Source organism: Callorhinchus milii, unplaced genomic scaffold (genome assembly GCF_018977255.1).
Source record: "Callorhinchus milii isolate IMCB2004 unplaced genomic scaffold, IMCB_Cmil_1.0 Scaffold8, whole genome shotgun sequence".
Lineage (NCBI taxonomy): Eukaryota > Metazoa > Chordata > Chondrichthyes > Chimaeriformes > Callorhinchidae > Callorhinchus > Callorhinchus milii.
In genome coordinates, this window is record NW_024704749.1 from 2,695,973 (window position 1) to 2,717,910 (window position 21,938).

General features: G+C 44.2%; 1 protein-coding gene across 2 annotated transcripts; it reads left to right on the forward strand.

Moving 5' to 3' along the window:
- The first annotated feature begins 566 nt into the window (after positions 1-566).
- Positions 567-21,221, forward strand: cdc45 (CDC45 cell division cycle 45 homolog (S. cerevisiae)). Of its 2 annotated transcripts, XM_042337706.1 has the most exons (19): positions 568-681; positions 2,808-2,867; positions 4,274-4,366; positions 4,583-4,720; positions 5,443-5,589; positions 5,900-5,958; positions 6,224-6,272; positions 7,168-7,229; positions 8,695-8,745; positions 9,825-9,944; positions 10,809-10,940; positions 11,219-11,317; positions 12,410-12,568; positions 13,816-13,954; positions 14,695-14,778; positions 16,591-16,709; positions 17,700-17,776; positions 18,587-18,669; positions 20,423-21,221. In XM_042337706.1, the coding sequence occupies exons 1-18, from the start codon at positions 631-633 to the stop codon at positions 18,649-18,651; spliced, it is 1,704 nt and encodes a 567-aa protein (XP_042193640.1). In that variant the 5' UTR covers positions 568-630; the 3' UTR covers positions 18,652-18,669; positions 20,423-21,221. The 2 variants fall into 2 exon arrangements, with proteins under 2 accessions (XP_042193641.1, XP_042193640.1); XM_042337707.1 differs by lacking the exon at positions 20,423-21,221 and having other exon boundaries at positions 567-681; positions 16,591-16,708.
- Positions 21,222-21,938: the final 717 nt, after the last annotated feature.

Sequence of the window (21,938 nt, forward strand, 5' to 3'; positions counted from 1 at the left end):
GGGCGGCCTGAGCTCCGACCAATCAGAGGGCGGCCTGAGCTCCGACCAATCAGAGGGCGGCCTGAGCTCTGTCCAATCAGAGAGCGGCCTGAGCTCCGACCAATCAGAGAGCGGCCTGAGCTCTGTCCAATCAGGAGCGCGCTGTGAGAGGCGGTTTGGCGCCAGATTCGAGCTCGGGGGGAAAGAATCTTCTCGTTGAGACCGAGTCCGACAGAGAGAGAGAGAGAGAGGGGGTCTGAGGGGGCAGTGAGCGCGGGGTGTGGGGGGGCAGTGAGCGCGAGGTGTGGGGGGGCAGTGAGCGCGGGGTCTGAGGGGCAGTGAGCGCGGGTGTGGGGGGGCAGTGAGCGCGGGGTCTGAGGGGCAGTGAGTGCGGGGTCTGAGGGGCAGTGAGCGCGGGGTGTGGGGGGGCAGTGAGCGCGGGTCTGAGGGGCAGTGAGTGCGGGGTCTGAGGGGCAGTGAGCGCGGGGTCTGAGGGGGCAGTGAGCGCGGGGTGTGGGGGGGCAGTGAGCGCGGGGTCTGAGGGGCAGTGAGTGCGGGGTCTGAGGGGCAGTGAGCGCGGGGTGTGGGGGGCAGTGAGCGCGGGGTCTGAGGGGCAGTGAGCGCGGGGTCTGAGGGGCAGTGAGTGCGGGGATGTTCGTGTCGGATTTCCGTAAGGAGTTCTACGACGTGATCGTGAACCAGGTGAGGAGCCGAGCGGCCCGGGGGGGAGGGGCGGGGACCCTCGGCCCGGGGGGGAGGGGCGGGAACCCTCGGCCCGGGGGGGCGGGAGGGACCCTCGGCCCGGGGGGGGGGGCGGGGACCCTCGGCCCGGGGGGGCGGGAGGGACCCTCGGCCGGGGGGGAGGGGCGGGGACCCTCGCCCGGGGGGGCGGGAGGGGACCTCGGCCCGGGGGGGGGGGGGGACCCTCGGCCCGGGGGGGGCGGGAGGGGACCCTCGCCGGGGGGGCGGAGGGGACCCTCGGCCCGGGGGGGGGGGCGGGGACCTCGGCCGGGGGGGCGGGAGGGGACCCTCGGCCGGGGGGGGGGGACCCTCGGCCCGGGGGGGGGACCCTCGGCCCGGGGGGGCGGGCGGGAGGGGCGGGGACCCCCGGCCCGGGGGGGGGCGGGGCGGGGACCCCGCCCGGGGGGGGCCGCGACAGCAGCAGAACCGCCATCATCACAATAATAACGAGCCGCTCTGGCGGGAGGCACCGGACCCGTCACCTCAAACAAACGTGAGGAGTGACCGACGTGTAAATCGGCAGCAGAGAATGAACCAAAGGCCCAGTAGTGTTCGCTTCCTTCTTTTTTTAAAAAAAAAGTCACTTTTTTTTAAGAGAGTCAAAAATGATGATAATAATAATAATAATCCTCTCATTTGACGCAGAGCCTCATCACGTCTTCGAGACGTCTCGAAAGCGCTTCGCAGAACGTACCGTAAAGTGAACTGACTGTACACTTTGTGGGCGGAACGCAGCAGCCAGTTGCGCGCGGCGGCGTCCCCACCAACAGCCGGGGATTTTAAGTGACCGATTTATTATTATTATTATCATTATTTTTTGAAAGAATTATTATGCCCGGAAAAGCGATCCACCAATTGGTTAACAGCCGGGTTCCTCCTTACTGCCGGGTAAACACATCCGTGTGGCGTGAGGAAACTCGCCCAATGTTTTGCTCTGCCCGGGAATCAAACCCAGGTCTCTCGCTTGCGCGGCGAGCGCTCTCACCGCTGAGCTACGGGACTGTTTACAGCACCAACGTGCGCGTATATAGCGCCCATCGCTTTCGCGGCGCATCGTTTAATAATGAAATGCTGCCCCATTTTTCGTTTGGCAGAAGTTTGAAGAAAATGAAACCCACCGCCACAATAGTAAGAATCCATGCATTGGATTTAGCTTAATATATCTTTTTCCCCTCACCCTCCCATCCCCAGCTCGGATGCAAGTTCTGAACTGTCGGGTGTTTTAGACATCCGTTCAATACTTTTATATAAAAACTGCTTCATAAAACTAAAACTGTATTGTAGTAATAATAATTAATCATTCTTGCATTTGATATAGTGCCTTATCGCATGGTTGAGATGTCTCAAAGTGCTTCAGGGGATCTATTGTAAAGTGGATTGACTGTATTTTGTGGGCAAAATGCGGCAGCCAATTGCGCACGGCAGTGACCCACAAACGACTAAAAAATGTAACCGTTTAAAAAACTAACCCAGGTCAATCCAAAAAGAATTACAATCAAATCTCTCAACTGCAACGCATCATAAACGCATGTCCAATCGTACTCAAGCACATTTATATTACTCTGTCCGGTTCAGTTATCAAAACTGTACAACAACAATAACTTTTGGAGTCAACAGCAATCATCATCATTACTGCTCAAGGTGTGCTTATTGTATCGCACCTTTCACATGTCAAAGACTTCTCAAAGTGCTTCACGGGATTTACTGTAAAGTGTGGTGACTCAACTGGCTTTTAAACCCCACATCTGTGTCCTGACTCATTCATCCTTTCTACCCCCCTCAACCCCGGAATTCCACCTTGGAACCCCTCTGCCCTCAGGCTGATGTCCAAGTCTTCATTATGTGCAGGTGTAACTGCAGACTCCCTGCTCACCGAACTGCCCAACTCATCTTTCCACAAGCTGCAGATTATTCAGAACTCTGCAGCTTGTGGCATCTCCGACACTAATCTTTATTATGTGAAGGTGCGAGAAGTAAGGATTTTAGGCTTCTGGTACTGAATCTTAAACCATGTGATGCTGTATCTCAATATTCACAAAGGTCTTGTCTGCAGAATAGCTTACCCCAAAGTTGTTTTTTTCTTTCAGAGAGTATTGTTGCTCGTTGCTGCAGATGTTGATGCTCTGTGCGCCTGCAAAATCCTTCAGGTAAGTTCGCTGATGTGTATGGATTTATTGAGATTTTCTGTGATTGGACTTGATGTCATCTGAAATTGCCACCTGGTCTCTGACTGCTTTCTCTCTTTATTAATACTGCTATTGTCTTTGTTAGTCTGTGGTTTCTCCATTTTTCTTCCTAAGTTCCAGATAAATTGGTGGTGTCCTGTAGCTCAGTGGTTGGAACACTCGCCTCACAAGCGAGAGAGCCGGGTTCTATTCCCGGCAGGGCGAAATGTTGGGCAAGTTTCCTTACTCCTCACTCCTCTGTTTACCTAGCAGTAAGTAGGACCCAGTTGTTAGTCGATTGGTGGATCGCTTTTCCAGGGATAATAATCCCTCAAAACAAATAATAATAATTTGGTCACTCAATCCACGACCGTGGGATACTGCTGTTCGCAATTGGCTGCTGCGTTTCGCCCACTTTATAGTATATTCCGTGAAGAGCTTTGAAAGACGTTTAGAAGATGTGAAAAGCGCTATATCAAAATCAAGGATTATTATTATTATCAAATCATTCTACATGGTCTCCATCTCCTCTCTGACCTCCTGTGGGTGGGGGGAAGGAAAGCGGGCCCTTCTTTAGGCTGAATTGCTTCAAGGTGCTGGGCAAGGAAATGTCATAATTGACTCAATCTTCTGTGGCCGTCTCACTAGTCCGGTTCCTGAGTCAGGCAGGTCCACAGTACTTTAGGACACCGCTGTTGACTGATCAGCCAGTCCAGCTCATCGGAAGGACTTGGAGGGCCAGACCAGTTATTGGGGCAGAGATTCTTCCCATTCAGCTCTGGTTAACCCTACAAGCCAAAGCTCTAATTGGTGGGTGGGACAAGGCATAGATCCATCCTGGACAAGCAGCAGGAAACTTGCCAGGCTGCCCTCAATGGAATTCTATGTGATTTTACTAATAAAATAATCCTTGCATTTGATATAGCGCCTTATCACGTCTTCGAGATGTTTCAAAGTGTTTCACAGAATGTACTGTAAAGTGAATTGACTGTATTGTTTGGGCTAAAATTTTAGCTGATTTAATTCTAGCATTACCCTAAAGGGGTCCCAAAGCCTTGGCTCTTGCTAACCTGTGCCTGATACTCTAATATCAGGTAAGCATGGTGAGTCCCTCCAGGAAGAAGGGAAGTTGCCATATATAAGCGCCTTAAATATGCATGGTTGCCTTGTATACTCTGAAGCATGGTGATGGGTTTCTGTATTTGACACGCTTCCCGTTGACTTAAAAAAAAATTCTCTGCAATCCTCACTGTTTTATCAGAAACATTTTATTTGTCGCTATTTCAGCGCTTTGGGACGTCCTCCTGACGTGAAAGGCGCTCTATAAGCATAATTTTGTTGTTGAGAGGCTGAGTTAATGAATCTGATTCTTTTTAATCTATGTACAGGCTCTGTTCCAGTGTGACCATGTCCAATATACGCTAGTTCCTGTGGCAGGGTGGCAGGATCTGGAGACAGCATTCTTAGAGCATAAAGAGCAGGTACTAAGAAAGTTTGACAATACTTTAAAAAGCTGCTATTTGCACCAATTGATTCAGGGGATGTAAACACTTTATAATGTACTGTTTCCTGAGGACACTCCTATTCACATGGTTGCATGTTTTACATTCCTATATGTATTTTCCAAATACTACTTTGGAGATGTAAAATTGCTTCATACTTTATAAGATGACTAACCTACTACTCTCTTTTTGCAGTTCAAGTACTTTGTATTACTTAATTGTGGTGCGAATGTGGATCTCCTCGAGTTGCTTCAGCCAGACGAGGAGGCTGTCTTCTACATCTGTGATACCCACAGACCCATTGATATCATTAATCTGTATAATGACACACAGGTATGTTGTCCATATGTAGTTAAATTTCACTTTATTCTGGTTTAATCCAATATGAAGAGCACCTCAGGTGCTTCCAATTTGTTGTGGTTGTTTCAGCTCTGGGACATATGTGTGATACTGGCAATTATTGTGTGTCGACCTGGACTCTAGGCTCTGAGTTTAAAGGTTCTGGTCGCAGGATCCATGTTGGGACTTTGTCACTGTAACCTCTTGACCATGTCAAGACCTTACACTGACGACTTGTCTGTACCTGTTCGGGTGGGCAATAAAGATGCCATGGCACTATTTGAAAAGAGAAGGGAGTTTCTCCTAGATGTTTTAGCCAAAAATCCCTGCAAATAAAATAGGTTATTCACTTCATGGCGGTTTGTGGGATATTGCTGTGTGCAAATTGTCTGCTGCGTTATCTTACAAAATATACAGGCCCACTTACATTATATCCTGTGAAGTGCTTCAGGCATCCTCCCGATGTGAAAGGCGCTGTATCAAAAGTAAAAATTATAATTGCTTATTCCTTGTTGTTATGAGAAGAAAGGGTAGGCCTTCTCTTTAAACCGCTGCAGTGGTGATTGGGTAGGGAGTGCCATAGTTTCGGCCCAATCTTTACCTAATTGTTACTGGCTTTGATACTGTCCAAACATGATGAAGCGGGTTAAGAAACGGAAATATGGTACGTGGGAATAAAATATTTGGTGTGACTTTATTAAATCCATATTCTTTAGATTAAGCTGCTGATCAAACAGGATGACGATCTGGATGTTCCTGGATATGATGACCTCTTCAGAGATGACGAAGAGCAGAATTCGGAAGATTCTGGCAATGAAAGTGAAGGGTCAGAACCTTCTGGAAAGCGTAGAAGGTTTGATGAAGTGAGTATAATTGACAGCAGGCATATTGCTAACTGTGTATGTACACAAATCAAAATATTGTTTCTGAATGACAGAAACAAATTTACTGGAGATTCCTCAGGGGGTGGGGGGGCGGGGGCAGGAGAGAAGAAATGCGATGGCTCCTTGGTGCTGAGCTGGCTCCAAGGTGAAGTGCTTTGCAAGAATGTTGGAATCGAGTCAACCTTCAGGGGTGGTTTCAGTAGACTAGTCGTGTGGTCAACAGTATTCCAGGGCACTGCTGATGATAGATCAGCCATCTTGATAGATTTCAGAAAATATTGTCTTCCAGGCTGCGATGGAGAGGAGAATAGATAGAAGACGTCAACGGCGGGAATGGGAGGAGCACAGGTACTAGGAACTGATTCTCTATCCATACGATATGGAATCCAGGGTAAAACCACCTGTTTGCTTGTTTGTGAAATTTTGCTGTCACTTTTTTTCCTCATCCTCTTTACCTGTCTAAAAACCTATCTTTTATTGCACCTATGGTCACCTTTTGCCTACCCACCTTTCTTAGGATCCCACTTTGTCTCTGTAAAGTACCTTGAGGCATTATCCTATGTAAACAATGCTATGCAGATGTTATTGCAAACTGTTATTGTATTTTTTACAGACGAGAGATCTTATTTGACTACGAGCAATACGAATACCATGGGACGTCAGTACGTATCTACAGCCGCTTAAATGTATTTTTATGTTACAAAATCTAGGAAGAGCATATGATGGACTGCTATAGGGGGAGGAGGGGAAGAGAATCTTAGCTTACTGAGCAGGCAGTGTCCTGTACTGAAAATAAGTTACCGTATTTTCAGTTTGGGTGACTCCTGGAGTAACATGGAGTCACAGAAAAAAAGAGTAGGCCATTCATTCTTACCTTATGTGCACTTTCCAACAGGAGAGCTTCAGGAAAAGCCTTTTTTATAGTTTTACAGAGATCAAATAAGACTAGACCCAGAAACAGACATTAGGAAGAACTTAACGTGTAAAATCATTAACTTTTACATGCACAGAGAGTCAACTAATTGTTCTTGACAGATTGGGAACTGCTGGAAAGGGTGCTGAAGAGTTGTTTATGAGACAAAAGTTAATCCAAGATGGGATAAACATTGGTGAGAGGTAGAAAAGCAAAATCTCCAGTGCAAAAGATTGTGAAAGTGCAGCATAGGATTACGTTTTGAACACATCAAAGTTGATGTTCGAGATTGTGGGATATAGTGCAACCAGCAAAAAAAGATGAGGTATTTTTGCTGAAGGTTTCATTATGTTTAGCAGGAGTTAGTGTAGGATAGAGGGGAAAGAGGAGAACCATAGACATGCTGTGAATCCAGTTTGGCAGTGTGGCTTACTGTTGTTTTGAAACTTAGTAGTGTGGAACTGTAATGATTTGTGAATTGCAGGTGTTATCTTGTAAAATAACTACATGGGATCTGGTTTATTTATTGTGTTCTATTTTGTAGTTTGACACGGATACTAATATGTCTTACTACTCAGGTAATGTTTTATTACTGTAACCAGTGCCTATTAGTAATGAGTAATTCCTTGTCTCCCTGCTTACAGTCCGCCCTGGTGATGTTCGAGCTGGCCTGGATCATGTCTAAGGACTCCAATGACATGTTGTGGTAAGTGATGTTGTCTTAGTGGGTTACTGAGGTGTGTATCCAGACTCCGAATCCACTGCCTCCACTTGCTGCTGATACTGACTATGTCATTTATGCCTACATTCTGCAGTGATTTAGCTCTTACTCAGATTACATACATCAGGCTAGGTTAACTGTGGAGAATATACTGCATAAACGGATGCCAGCTTGCCTCAGTGGTAGCAGTCTTATCTCTGTGTCGGAAGGTTGTAGGTTGAGGCTCCACATTGGGATTTGGAATCACATAGTTTAGGCTGACTCACATAACAACAACAACATTACATTTCTAGAGTGTCTTTCACGTCGGGAGGACGTCCCAAAGTGCTGGACAGTCAGGTGTCGGGGCCCGAGCATGGGGGAGGGGTGGTGTAGGGGTGAGGGAAGGCAGAGAGGTGGGAGGGAGACCAAAGGCACGGTCGAAGAGAAGGGTCTTCAGACCGGTCTTGAAGGAGGCAACGGAGGAAGCGAGGCGAAGGGACCGTGGGATGGATTTCCAGAGTGGGGGCAGAGAGGCCGAAAGCCCGGCCACCGATGGTAGGTCGGGCAGGAGACATGGAACAGGCTGGAGCCTGCTGAACGGAGGGAGCGGGCAGGTTGGTAGGGAGTCAGCAGGTAGTGCTGGAGTTTTTTGCGTTGTCAGGGGTGCCATCCATTGGATAAGTTGTTAAAACATGGTACTGTCTGTCTGTACAGGTGGACATTAAAGGTCTCGTGGCACAATTCCAAAAGAGAAGGGAGTTTCTCCTGGTCAACAAATTCCCCAAATAAAATTGGTCACTCGCTCCATGGCTATTTGTGGGACATTGCTGTGCACAATTGGCTGCTGCTTTTCGCCCACAAAATACAGTCAGTCCACTTTACAGTTTATCCTGTGAAGCACTTTGAGATGTCTTGACAAAAAGATGAGGTGCTACATCAAATGCAAGGATTTTTATTGTTTATTATAATGTCAATTTCTAGAGCACCAAACTATTAGTTGAGCAAAAAGTAGGGAGATAAAATGTTGCATTGCTGATCAGATTACAGCTATTATCAAAAGCTTAGAAGTAAACCACCAACGATAGAGGCAGAAAAAGAGACCTTTTTTAAAAAAAAGATAAAAAAATCTTGGCTGTTGGAAATATATATAAAGCTTATTATGATCAATCTAATGTTGAAATCAATGAACAGGAAAACCTTTAAATATTGAATAATTTTCAAGCTTTCAGCCAAACCCTATTTGCGGACAATTCCAATGTTACACATTAAAGTAACTCATTTATCCCAATTGCCTCAATTTCACAGTAAATGCTGCCTACAGAGTTGATTTATCAGGGTGGCTACAAAGCAGGAAAGCAGGTCATAATGCACTTCAATTGGTGTATAATTTTGGTAATTTCACTGTTTTGTTCGTTGCTCATGACCCCTCTTTGGAATTGCTCAATCTAATGTCCCTTTTGTTTTCTAGGTGGACGATTGTTGGTTTGACAGATCAATGGATTCATGACAAAATCACACAGTAAGAGTTGTATTTCATTGGTGGGAAGGGTTACGAAGATGAAGAAAGGAAGAACTGGGGAGTGAAACACATTTTATCCAGTGTCAGCATCAGACAGTTGCCTTTTCATGTGATGTAACCTTGACGTTACAGTTTATTCACTTTAGCTTACCTCGTATTCCAGGAAAAAAATAAGTGTTCACTGGTTGTGGGGGGTGGGGTGGGGGGGGTGAGAGGCTAGAGAGGGTTGAATCAAGGACTGAATCTGTTATCCTAAAAATCTCTTGGTGCCTGGAATTCACCACTTTGTGTTGCAGGATATAGATCAAGAGCAACGGGGCATTTTGTTTTTTCGTTTTGAGTTAAAACGTTTGAAGGTGGATTATAATACAAAAAAGTGTGTTGAATACGAATTAGAATTGTAACCTGGTTATGTCATTGCTGTATCTCTTCTGACCACAGTTGGGATTGTTTGACAATCCTGCCTGGCCTGAGTCAGAGATCGGAACAGTAAACTCAAAAGCTACCATTTCCTTACCTTGCTGGGCTGGTGACATTTGCTTCCAGAGACAGCATGCAAACCACCATTGACAAGGTTACCGCACTAACCGCAAGGTTAGGCTGCCTTTGGAAATAGTGCAGCACTACTGTATGAGCTAAATAGCCCATGAGATGTAAAGTTATCACATTAATCTGCACATTCAGGAATCTGGATCATTTTAATGTTAGTTTAATAGTTATGAATATTTATTTTCATCAGTCAATTACCTAAATACTGTATTTAAGAATATATAATTAGAATTCTAACCTGGTTATGTCATTGCTGTATCTCTTCTGACCACAGTTGGGATTGATCTCCTGAGTCCTGTAGCTCAGTGGTTAGAGCACTTGCCTTGCAAGCGAGACACCTGGATTCAGTTCTAGGCAGAGCGAAACCTTGGGCAAGTTTCCTTACTCCACATGCCTAATAATAATCCCTCCAAAAAACATGAAAAGCACTATATCAAATGCAAGGATTATTATATCTAATCCAATGGTATTTCTGTATTTGCGTAAGAAATGGAATTTACCTAATCTCACCATGTTTTCTCCTTTTGCAGCATGAAGTATGTAACAGATGTTGGCACTGTGCAGCGTCATGTATCGAGACACAATCATCGCAATGAGGATGAGGAGAACTCGCTTTCCATCGACTGCATGAGAATCTCATTTAATTATGAGTATCCTTTCATTCTGCAAATGGAAATAAGTAACTAAATGAGGAACGTTATTGTGTTGAGTTACAAATGTAATTTTGTATCTCATCAAAAACATTGAGCTTTAAAGCCACAGTGCCCCACCCCAGTTGTGGATTCAGTTTTCTTAGACTGCCTATTATGTTCAATTAGTCTCTGCTGAGTATTTGACTGGTGGCTTTACATCTGCTTGTTGTATCTGAGACCTTTTCCTTGTTTTGAAGTCTCAGCAACGTGATAAGACTCTATATCAAATGTAAGGTTTATTATTTTATTATTATTATTTTCTTGTTAATCTGGCCCATCAGCAGTGTGAAGCATTTGCAAAGGTACATCAGTAAGCATTACCTTCTGGTCCTCTTCACCATAAGAACATAGGTGTTTAGGGAGGGAGAACAATTTCAATTACTTATTTTCTGGCTGCAGATATAGGGAGAGGACTGGGACAGGTTGCCTGCCTGCATGGCCACGAGGGGTTGGATATTGCTGAGCACAATGGGTAGACTAGGTTGGAAAAACAATTAAACAAAAGGGCGGGGGGGTAGGAAGAAATTGTCTATCTGAACCATTACGAGGATATCTGTGGACTGCTTGAGTGTTTAGTGCTCAGAAGAGTAAATAGTTGCAGGGAGTGAAAAGTGACCTAGAATGCCATGTGTTTCTGTGTGTTTGGAGATCTTGTGCTCTGGGGTTGAAAAGGAAGTAGAGTTTTGTTAAGACTCAATTTCGTTCAGATGCTTGGGTTGCATATCATCCACAACAGTAGTTTATCATGTGGTTTCAAACTGGAGAGTTAATTTCTGACTATTTGACAGGCTCCATAATTTCCCTTAATGAATCCTGCTCCAGTTTACGTTTGGCCATGTATCAGCACTGGTCCCTCTATGAGAGTATCTGCAACTCCAGCTACACCTACGCCAACCTCAAGCTGTGGTCTATACAAGGTTTGAAGAGACTGCAGGAGTTCCTTGCTGATATGGGGTATGTAGTTAAACCCTTTTGAAATATTTCGGACAACTAATCCCAAACATTGTGGTTTGAGAGTGATCTACTGTTGTTGCAAGCAAATCAGTTATCGATATAATTATCTTAATTGTTCAACTGATCAATTTCAGTTTAGAGTAGGTGCTGCTGATCTATAATATTAGAACAGCCAAATCCATTTATGTTAAGCACCGTGCTTAACATAAATGGGAGTGCTTAACATAAAAGGGAGTTTTTTTTCCTTTTTAAAGCTGTTGTTTTCTTCTTTGTTGCAGGCTCCCTCTGAAACAAGTCACGCAGAAGTTTAACTGCATGGACATCTCGTTGAAGGAGAATTTGCGGGAATTGATCGAGGAATCGGCCAATAAATTTGGGTAAAATACTACTTTAAAAAAATTCAGTTTCTTCCCTCATTCTTCTGAAGCTGATAAAATAGATTATGTCTCCCTCTCTTAGAAACCTTCACAGGTTTGGTGTTCTGACCTCAAAACAAGAACATACTATCGGAACAGCAAGTTACAGAACGCAAGAGCCAAATGTGGTGTCCTTCAAAGTAGCTGCATAGGAAAGCAGTGGTAGAATGATTACAGTCTGATCCCATTATAATAAATAATATAATCCTTGCATTTGATATAGTGCCTTATCATGTCTTCGAGACGTCTCAAAGCACTTTTCACAGAATATACTGTAAAGTGAATTGACTGTATATTTTGTGGGTGAAGTGTTTCGGACCATTAAAATTAGACCCTGCTTTATAACTCGTCCATGAAATAAATATGGCCCCATGTCCCACTTCTGGGTTGATGGCTTCTGGTGCTGGCTGGCCATCATCCTGTGCATTCCTAGAGCAAGGCTAGAAACAATCACAGTCATGGCTGACTGGCTGGCCTACTCTGAAACCTGTCAGACATGACGACAACACTGGAAACACTTGCGCAGGTTGTAAAATATGGTTCCACTACTAGTACTACAATGACTTGAGTTGGGCAAAATACTTAATACAAAATACTTCAGATGCTGGATTATCTAAAATAAAAGGTTCTGATGAAAGGTCATCGACCTGAAACGTTAACTAATTTTCCTCTCTCCATAGATGCTGCTCCCAGCGACTTCTGTTTTTATTTGTATCACAATGGGTTGGATTGTATTAATTGGCTCCCAGCTCCCGATTGCTCTTTTGAACTGTTTCTGTGAATTTTACAATTATTTTGTTGTGTAGTAATACTAGAGTAGCTTTTTAATTTCCTATAGAGGATTAATCTGGGCTGTGGGTCGGGGGAGAGGTTTTTTTTTGTTGGGGTTTACTGTTTGCATTGGACTGCCCAGAAAAGGGAGAGATGCAAAACTAGACAGTGGGTATTGAGAAAAAAGATCCAACACCTTTTGCCATTAAATATCCTTTAGTTGCAGTGAGCTCCATTAGAAACCTTTATGAAAATAATAACATTGGTGATTTTGTTTGACAGAATGAGGGATATCCGAGTTCAGACGTTCAGCGTGCACTTTGGTTTTAAGAACCAGTTCCTCGCCAGCGATGTGGTTTACTCGGCTGCTGCACTGCTGGAGAACATTGAGAAAGACAACGAAAATGATAACTTCATCAGAGCTTTAGACTGTCTATCCAGGTACGGCTTGTTTCTGGTGTTGGAGGGAGAGGGGTTGAGAGTGAGACAGGCTATGTATCTTTCACTGATGTAAAACAAAATCCGTAAAAATTTCCCTTGGTGGTTTACTACTTCGTTCCCAACAACCCCCACACATATTCGGACTGCTGAGGATTTCCAAATGGGCACTGTCCCATTGAGAAATTTCTATTCACTATGCTGTGTGTGTTTTTTTATATGTTTGTGTGTCCATTGTTTCATTTGCCTCTGGGGTGGTCCAAAACACTTGTGTTCCTTGCGTTGCCACCAGAGGCCATCAGTGCACATGTGAAGTGTTGTGAAACTGCAAAGCTTGTAAGGTATGATGACATTTTAGTTCTTTGATGTTACTCCAGCCTCTGCAATATCCTGCACAACTATTAACGGAAGGACACACCTGCACAGATGTTTGTTTTTTTAAAAAAAACTGAGTGTCAATATCATTTGAAGTTATTTGTAACTTTTTGAAACTCTGTGAAACTGCAGATTGTTGAGAATCATGCAAGCAGGTGCAAGCTTGCTGTGTTTCCTGATCTGACATTCAGTCTCATGGTGTGAACTTCATTCCATTCAGAGATCTGCTTGAAATGAGTGAATGGAATTCATTTTAAATGGTATTTAAATGCTTCAAAATGCCATCCGGCTTGCAGGGCCCTATTATAATAATAATCATAATAAACCTTGCATTTGATATAGCCCTTGTCATGTCTTCGAGACCTCTCAAAGTGCTTCACAGAATATAATGTAAAGTGTAATGACTGTGTGTTCTGTGGCCGAAACACGGCAGCCAATTGCGCACAGTAGTGTCCTACAAACAGTCGTGGATTGAGTGACCACATTATTATTGTAACATTCGGATTATTTCCAGCGATGGTCTAGTGATCCACTTTACCAAATACAATATCTTGTGTCCCGATAACCGCAAACACATCAGCTAACATGTGTCCTTGGGATATTGAATTGACTGTATATTTTGTGGGCTATATAAATGGAGGTTGTTGTTGTATTGATGATAGTTAAGAATTATCAGTGCATAGGAACTGAGCTTTTCTAGTGCCTTTTAGAAACCCAAGGTGTAAACCAGTTTGGAGATGAGCCCTGTGGAGTGTCCCCGAGATAGTCGCAGACAATCCAATCCTTTAGGCACCATTTTGTAAATATACTTTGCTCTTTGGTTACCAAAGTGTATAAGAAAAAGGCTGATCATTTTGTTTCCTTTCTTTCTCTAGGAGTAACCTGGACAAGCTTCACCAGGGCCTGGAAATGGCCAAGAAGCAGCTGCGAGCCATTCATCAGACAGTTGCCAGCTGCATCTGCACCAATCTCATCATTTCACAGGGACCCTTCCTGTACTGCTACCTGCAGGAGGTTAGCAACATTCTGGGGACAGACTCGGGAAGCTTATTGGGAACTGGAACTCTATTGTAAGGCAAAGACCCATAGTAAAGTAAATAAGTAGAGATACAACATGTTTTTTTCTCTGATGGTATGGTCTTCTTGAATAGCATGATGCCACTTTTATATTGGTAAACTACAATACAATACAAAATTACATTTGTATAGCGCCTTTCATGTCAGAAGGACGTCCCAAGGTGCTGGAGATTCAGGGATTTGGACCCGAGCCGGGTGGGGGGAGGGTGGTTGGGATAAGAGAGGGTAGGAGGGTGGCTGAAAGCACAGTCGAAGAGGAGGGTCTTGAGATATGCCTTGAAGGAGGCAAGGAAGGGAGAGAGGCCAAGGGAATGTGGAATGGAGTTCCAAATCAAGCAAGATAAGTGAATTTTTCATAGACTCAATAAAAAAAATTGCAGAATACAAATTGTGATTTTTTTTAAAAAGTACACAAAAGTAAAAAGTATAAATCAATCAGCACAGTGGTGCCTGGTGTAGTATGACATTTCTATAACTCCTGGACCCAACCAAATGTCATCACTTGTGTATTAAATCCAGTTTGTTGCTTTGTATGAGCATCAGGAAAGAAAGATGTTTTATATCGTTCTTAAATTTTATCCTTGTTTTAATCACTCATACTTCCTTATCTGACAAAGTGTTTGTTCAACTCTAACATGATTGTGCTGTCGGCTTAAGTTATTTTCTTTGTTCATTAGGGGAGTCCAGATGTGAAGATCTTTTCCAAGCCCATTTGTTTGAGTCTCCTTTGCAGGCACTTGCTTAAGTCCTTCATCCGCTCGGTAGGTAATTTCTCCAGCAAAGGGGAGTTTCAAAAAGAGCAACGGCTTTTTGTTGGAATGCTTGCTCTCCTGTGCAGCTCTATATAAAGGCTTTTGTGTTTTCGCCCACAAAATATACAGTCAAATTCACCTCACAGTATATCCTGTGAAGCGCTTTGAGAAGTCTTGAAAACGCGATGAAGTGCTATATCAAATGCAAAGATTATTATTATATACGTATATATTATTATAGACTGACTTCTGGTGGAGGCCTCGTCGATATAAAGCTATCTGAAGCCTGATCAGGAAGGTCAATCAACAATGAGCAATGTTGGGTGTAAACTTCTAACCTTAATTGAATTCTAGTTCATCAAAACTGAAGGCCGTGTACTTCTATGTTCTATGTTGTTTGTAGCTAGTAAGGAAAGGGAAGGAATGGAATTTCACCACAGGGGTGATTTGGCAAGAAATGACTATTAAAATTAAACTTTGTTGTGGCCTCTCCACACCTCACATTCTTGCTTAATTCTGTAATTCCGAGTCAAAATTGACAGCTGGCATTTTCCATGAATGTTGTAATTTCCAAACATGGTCGTACTTGTTCATGCTAATTGCCTTGTGCATACCAAACCAAGCTTAAAAGGGCAGGAGAGTATAGAAGGGAGTGCTTTTCTGCAAGGCACTTTTCGCCTCCCCTTTCAAGAGATGCATTCTTAAAATGCCCTTCAGATTGCACTGGCCAGTTGGTGGGTGGCACCAGCTGCAGGACATTGGAACTGCTCACTAATGATCCAGTTATGGATATGAGCTGACATGAGCGTAAAACATCAAATGGCTGTCTCTACGGGGAGGAAAAAGACTGGAGCTGCAGATAAGAAAATAATACATTTACATCAAACTAAATAGGTAAATATATCACATTTAGAGTACCGTGTGTGTTCAACTCAGTATACTACAGGAAGGGTAGTGCAGTGAAGATTTCAGGTGAGGTTACCAGGGATAAGAAGATACAGCTGTCAAGAAAGACTGGACAGGTTAGAGTTTTTTTTTCCTCCAGGAAAGCCTTATTAAATAGAATTTTTTAAAAAATTATGAAAGGGTTTGAAAAGCTGGACACAAATAGGCTGTTTCCACTTGTTGCTGAGACTCTAAAAAGAGATCAAAGTGATCCAGTTGTAATGAAGCACAGCATTGTCCCATAAACAGTAGTGGACTGAGTGACCAAATTATTTTTATTTTGAAGGAATTATTACCCCCGGAAAAGCGATCAACCAATTGACTAACAACCGGGTTCTTATGTAGCGCCTTTCATGTCTGAAGGATGTCCCAAGGCACTAGACAGGGAAGGGTTTGCACCTGAGCTGGGGGTTATCGTCTTAGAGATGAGGAGGACAACAGGGATGGAGGTGGGAAGATGACAGGCACAATCAAAGGAATGTCTTGAGACAGGCCTTGAAGGAGGGAAGGCAGAAGGACTCTGGCATGCAGTTCCAGAGGGTTGGGGCAGAAAGCCTGAAGGCTCGATTGCCAATGGTGGTAGGAGCAGACCGTGCCCGCCGAGCAGAGATAATGCTTTGGTAGGTCACAAAGGTAGGGAGGAGCAAGACCATGGAGGGTTTTAAAAGTGAGGACGAGGATTTTAAACTCGATCCACTGGGGGATAGGGAGCCAGTGAAGCTGGGCGTTGATGGGATTGATCAGCTCATGGAGCTTGGTGTGTATTTGAACAATGAGTGTGCTGACTCTTTAAATCAACATGTGTGATGTTACAGTTCCTTATCCATATCACAGTGGAGATTTTAATGAGCTCTTTGCACTTGCTCTTTGTTGCAGACCAGAATCAAGCGATGTAGGCTGCTCCCCCTGGTCATGGCAGCTCCGATGGATCTGGACAAAGGGACTGTGATAGTGACTGGAATTCCGCCAGAGAGCGACAGTTCAGACAAAAAAAAGTGAGTTTGTTACCAAACGCTGTAGTGTAGAAAAAGTAATTACACAACGGGACTCAGCAGCTTACTGAAAATAAATCACTGACGTTCACTGATTTTAAGAGTTTTTTTTGTTGAACTTTGAAGCAATGTGAAGGCCTTGTAATGCATTCTTATCATAGGACAAAATCATTGGCTGCTCTGTGATAGTTACTATACTAGGTTGTGGTGCTCGTTTGCTTACAGTTCAGTGTAGGTGCAGACTGGCTGGCTAGTAGCGGAAAATATTGTGCTTTTTTTTAATCAGTGACACAAGGGGGCATTATACGATGTATTACACAATTGGTAAGAAAGCAATGAAGTAAATGCATACAGTATTCAGAATTACGGTGCAAATGAGTCATCAATACTAAGTCCACACATGATGCAGTCAGCCCCATACAAGTTCTCATCCAGCACGGACCATATCTATTGGTTACGTTGTCATTTTCAAGCTAATCATCGGCTAGACAGTGACTCGGTGGTCAAACTGACCCTTTCATTTTAGATTTATCGGAAATGTGACTCAGTACCATTGTGAGTATTATATTCAAGTGGTCACTTCCTAGCTTTGAAAGGCACAGAACAGGAAACTGATTCATGCTCTTTATGCCACAATTATCAGCTACCTCGCTAACCTCTATTTCTTAAGGAGCTTTGCAATGTGAAAGAACCTGATATGAATGTTTTGATTAATAAATCAATTTGCCCAAAGGAAACTCATTTACCATTGAAATTTGCTGAGAGTGGCCCTTACCTGTCAGATACTTATGATCTCATATGATGAAGAATATTCAATAAGATGAAAACTAAAGATATCACTGAGTTCACACTTCAATTGCTGGAAGGACTGTTACCCAGAGCTACTTGGTTTACAGGTCAATACCCCAATCTGAAGCACAGTGTACTCTGAAGGAGGATAACACTAATAAGGTGGTGCAGAAAAGATATTAAATAATCCTCATTTCTTTCCAGTTTCTTTGGCAAAGCATTTGAGAAGGCAGCAGAAAGTACCAGCTCAAGGACTCTACATGATCATTTCGATACTTCCAGTAAGTATCTTGGAGATCTGACTGTTGTGTGTACAAATACTTCCAATATTAATTATATTAGTGTCTCGCCCTAATTTCCCTCACTAAGCATTGTAGTTAACATTAGTTTTACATAGCGATGAGTAACAATGCATGAATAATCGGTGAAAGTACATAGTTGAACACAGCAGCTAATCAAAATATGGAACAAATTTTAATTTTTTCAGGGTTAATAATAAAAATCCTTGTGTTTGTTATAGCGCCTTAACACGTCTTTGAGATGTCTCAAAGCGCTTCACATAGTATACTGTTATATGTGTGTGTGTGTGTATATATATATATATATAGAAAGGCTCATCCCCCTCGTCAATTGGTAAGGTTTAAAACGTGGCTCTTGGATGCAGCTTTGGTTTGAGGTGGATTTGAAAGGTCAGATTTGAAAAGGGACATTGCCGTGTACACATTTTGCTGCGGCATTCATTTACAAAATATCGTGTTTTTTAAAATCAGTGACACGAGGGGGCATTATACGATGTATTACACAATTGGTAAGAAAGCAACATGAGGTAAATGCACAGTTGTTGCCCTTTCCTGTGAAGTGATTTGAAATGCCTTCCTGATAAGAAAGGCACAAGATCAAATGCAAGAATTATCGAAAGAGAAGTTTATTAAGTTGGCTCATCCCAGCAGAAAAGCCGACCTCAGGTCACGTGTTTTGTTCTGCAATGGCTCATCATTCAATAAATATTTGCCAGTTCTCTGTAAAGGGATTACAACCCCATGCATTTCTGATGACAGCAAACCCAATTAACCAATAATATTTTTTTGCAGTAATTGAACTAAAGGCTGAGGACCGAAGCAAGTTCCTGGATGCATTGATCTCTCTTTTGTCATAAAAGTACATGCAACCTCAGGTATTGAAACTAGAGTATTCAGTAGTTGTGGTCTACAACAACAAGATCACATTTGTATAGCGCCTTTCGCGTCGGGAGGACGTCCCAAGACGCTGGACAGTGAACAGCATTTCAGACCTGAGCTGGGGTCAGGGTGGGGGGAGAAGGGAGGGGAGGAGAAGGGGGGTGACCGATGACATGGTCGAAGAGGAGGGTCTTGAGGCGGGACTTGAAGGAGGCTAAGGAGGGGGCGAGGCGGAGTGACTGGGGGATGGAATTCCAGAGGTTGGGGGCAGAGTGGCTGAAGGCTCTCCCGCCAATGGTGGGGCAGGTGGGTCGGGGGACGTGGAGCAGCCAGAGCGGAGGGAGCGGGCGGGTTGTAGGGGGTTAGGAGGTCACAGAGGTAGGGTGGGGCGAGGCCATGGAGGGCTTTGTATGTGACGACCAGGATCTTGAACTGGATCCTCTGAAGGATAGGGAGCCAATGGAGTCGGGCGAGAGGGGGGAGATGGGGTCACGGAGTTTGGTGCGGGAGAGGACACGGGCTGCAGAGTTCTGGATTATCTGCAGCCTGTGAAGGGAGGAGTTGGGAAGGCCGACAAGCAGGACGTTTGCGTAGTCGAGCCTGGAGGTGATGAAGGCATGTACAAGAGTTTCAGCGGCCTGAGGGGTGAGGTAGTGGCGGAGTCGGGCAATGTTACGGAGGTGAGGGAAGGCAGAGCGAGTCATGGCTTGAATGTGAGGGAGAAAAGACAGTTGAGGGTCGAACAAGAAACCCAGGGTCCTGACTGGCTGGTGAGCTGTAGTATGTAACCATGGAGGTTGATGTTGCCAGAGCCTGAGGTGCAGAGGCGCTGGCGCGATCCAATCAGGAGGGCCTCAGTCTTGTTCACATTCAACTGTAGGAAATTTGCCCTCATCCAGGACTTGATGTCTGACAGGCAGTCTGTCAGGACAGCAGAGGTCCTGGAGTTGAGGGTGGAGGCAGAAAGATAGAGTTGGGTGTCATCTGCATACATGTGGAAGTTGACCCCATGTCTGCGGATGATGTCACCGAGGGGGAGCATGGAGATATTAAAGAGGAGAGGGCCAAAGACAGAGCCCTGGGGGATGCCAGATGTGACAGTGCGGGTCTGGAGGACAAACCATTAGAGGCAACAAAGTGGAGACGGTGAGAGAGATAGGAATCGAACCAGGCAAGAGCAGGTCCGTAAAGATTGAGTAGAACGGAGAGGCGATGTATGAGGATGGAGTGGTCGACAGTGTCGAAAGCGGTAGAGGACAAGGAGGCAGAGGGAGCCCTGATCACAGATGTTCAGAATGTTGTTAGTGACTGTGACCAGGGCTGTTTCCGTGCTGTGGGCAGCGCAGAAGCCGGATTGGAGGGGTTCAAAGAGGGAATGGCGAGAGAGAAAGGAGCGGAGCTGGGACGCGACGACTCGTTCCGGGCCCTTGGAGAGGAATGGGAGGTTAGAGATGGGGCGGTAGCTGGAGAGGAGGGATGGATCCAGGGAAGGTTTTTTCAAGATGGGAGTGATGACGGCTGTTTTTAGGGGGGTGGGAACTGAACCGGTGGACAAGGAGAGGATGATAATGGGGGAGGGTGGGAACAGTACTTGAGTGGTTCATACAGTAGTGTTTTCTCTCACCTCACTAGCGAATCGTTTTGAATTTACTCTCGCCAACCAGAAGTCATAAATAAGTCTTCACTTCAATTTAACTTTCTGATTCTTATAAACTGCAGCTAATTATTTCCTTTTTCTCATTCCTCAAGATTGAGCTGATAACATTGACCCTCAGAAGATGCAAGGTTTTATTATTTGTCTTGTTTTATGTCTGTACAAAATATGAAAAAGTGTCCTCCGGTGTTGTGTTGGGTTTTACAAACCTTTTATATTAATTAATTGATTTTAAATTATATGATGTTACAGATTTGACACTTGCCAGATTTTACTGCCATTTTATTAGAAATAAAATTGATGCCAATTTGACTGCTGATGGTTTGCGCTTTTTATATTGATAAATTTACATCCTACTTCTTCATACCTGATCTCCTTGAAAGTAAAGCTGGGTTTAAGTTGTTTTATTTGGGTCAGCTGAGTGTATGTCAGCTACTACACATGGAACTTTCCCTCTGTCTGGAATGGAATCCGTACCCTGCTTGTCTAACTCCGTAAAGTATTAGGCCAGGTTGGCAAAAGCCAAAACTTGAAAATGCCGGCATTATATGCTGCTTGAGTTTAACCAGCTAAAACTGCAAAGCTTGCCACTAAATGCACTATCTGGCAGGCTACTCGCTGCTCGGACCATCCGACCTGTAGGGTTGTGGGACATGTTCCAGGACGCTCCCCCTCGTGAAGGGCGCTATATAAATGCATGTTCTTGTTGTAACTTGCAAGGTTAAGAAGATCTGAGTGGGAATAATCTCCCACTGTCATTCCCAAATCCTACCGATGATCCAGGCTGGCTGGTCTGTCATCAGCAGACCCACTGGTCACAGGACCTGTGCTACTTGGACTGAACACAGGATTGCTCTGATTCTAACATTCTGTTAAGCATGTCACCTTGGAGGCAGTTCAGCTGCAAGGATATCCTGCTTACCCCCACCCCCCGCCCCTGGTTTAGAAGTTTAGGTTAAGGCTCCAAATTAGTGTTCTGCCATAACAAGCCCTGACATATCAGATGCTGACAGCTCTGCCGCTGATGACAACAGCTGAAGTTCATGTCTACTTGTCTGGAACCAGTCATGTCAGTTACACATCAATACTTCATGTAATTTACATTACCCAATGCTTATATGACATCATGTGTCACCTGCAAAATTGTACAATGTTGCTAGTAAAGCAAAGGAATAAAGGTCGGAACAAAGCTGTCTGATGTTCATTTCGGAGTCTAGATTGTCAATGTTAGCAGTGATGTTTCTGTCGGTGCATTTTTATCAACCTTCGACAACATCGACTTGCTGATTGACTGCAATAAAGGTCTTTATTCCTGTAGTAGGAAATCGCCTTCCTCATGACAAGAGGTGACAGTTCAGTTTCTCTTTGTAAGGTCAATATAAGGCTAGTCAGTGCTCTGTTCTTGAGTTCATTAACAAGGTGGGAATGGAACAAAGGAAAAAAGGTCTTGAAGCCCTTTGGAAGGTTACTCTACAGGGAGGCTTGGGGCTGTGCGGTTATTACTACAGAAACACCTGGCGAGTGTGGATAGATCAATTTTCAGAGTTGATCCACCCTTGTGAGGTAGATCATCTGAAGTTATATTTAGCAGTTACTTGGGCACCAAAGTCA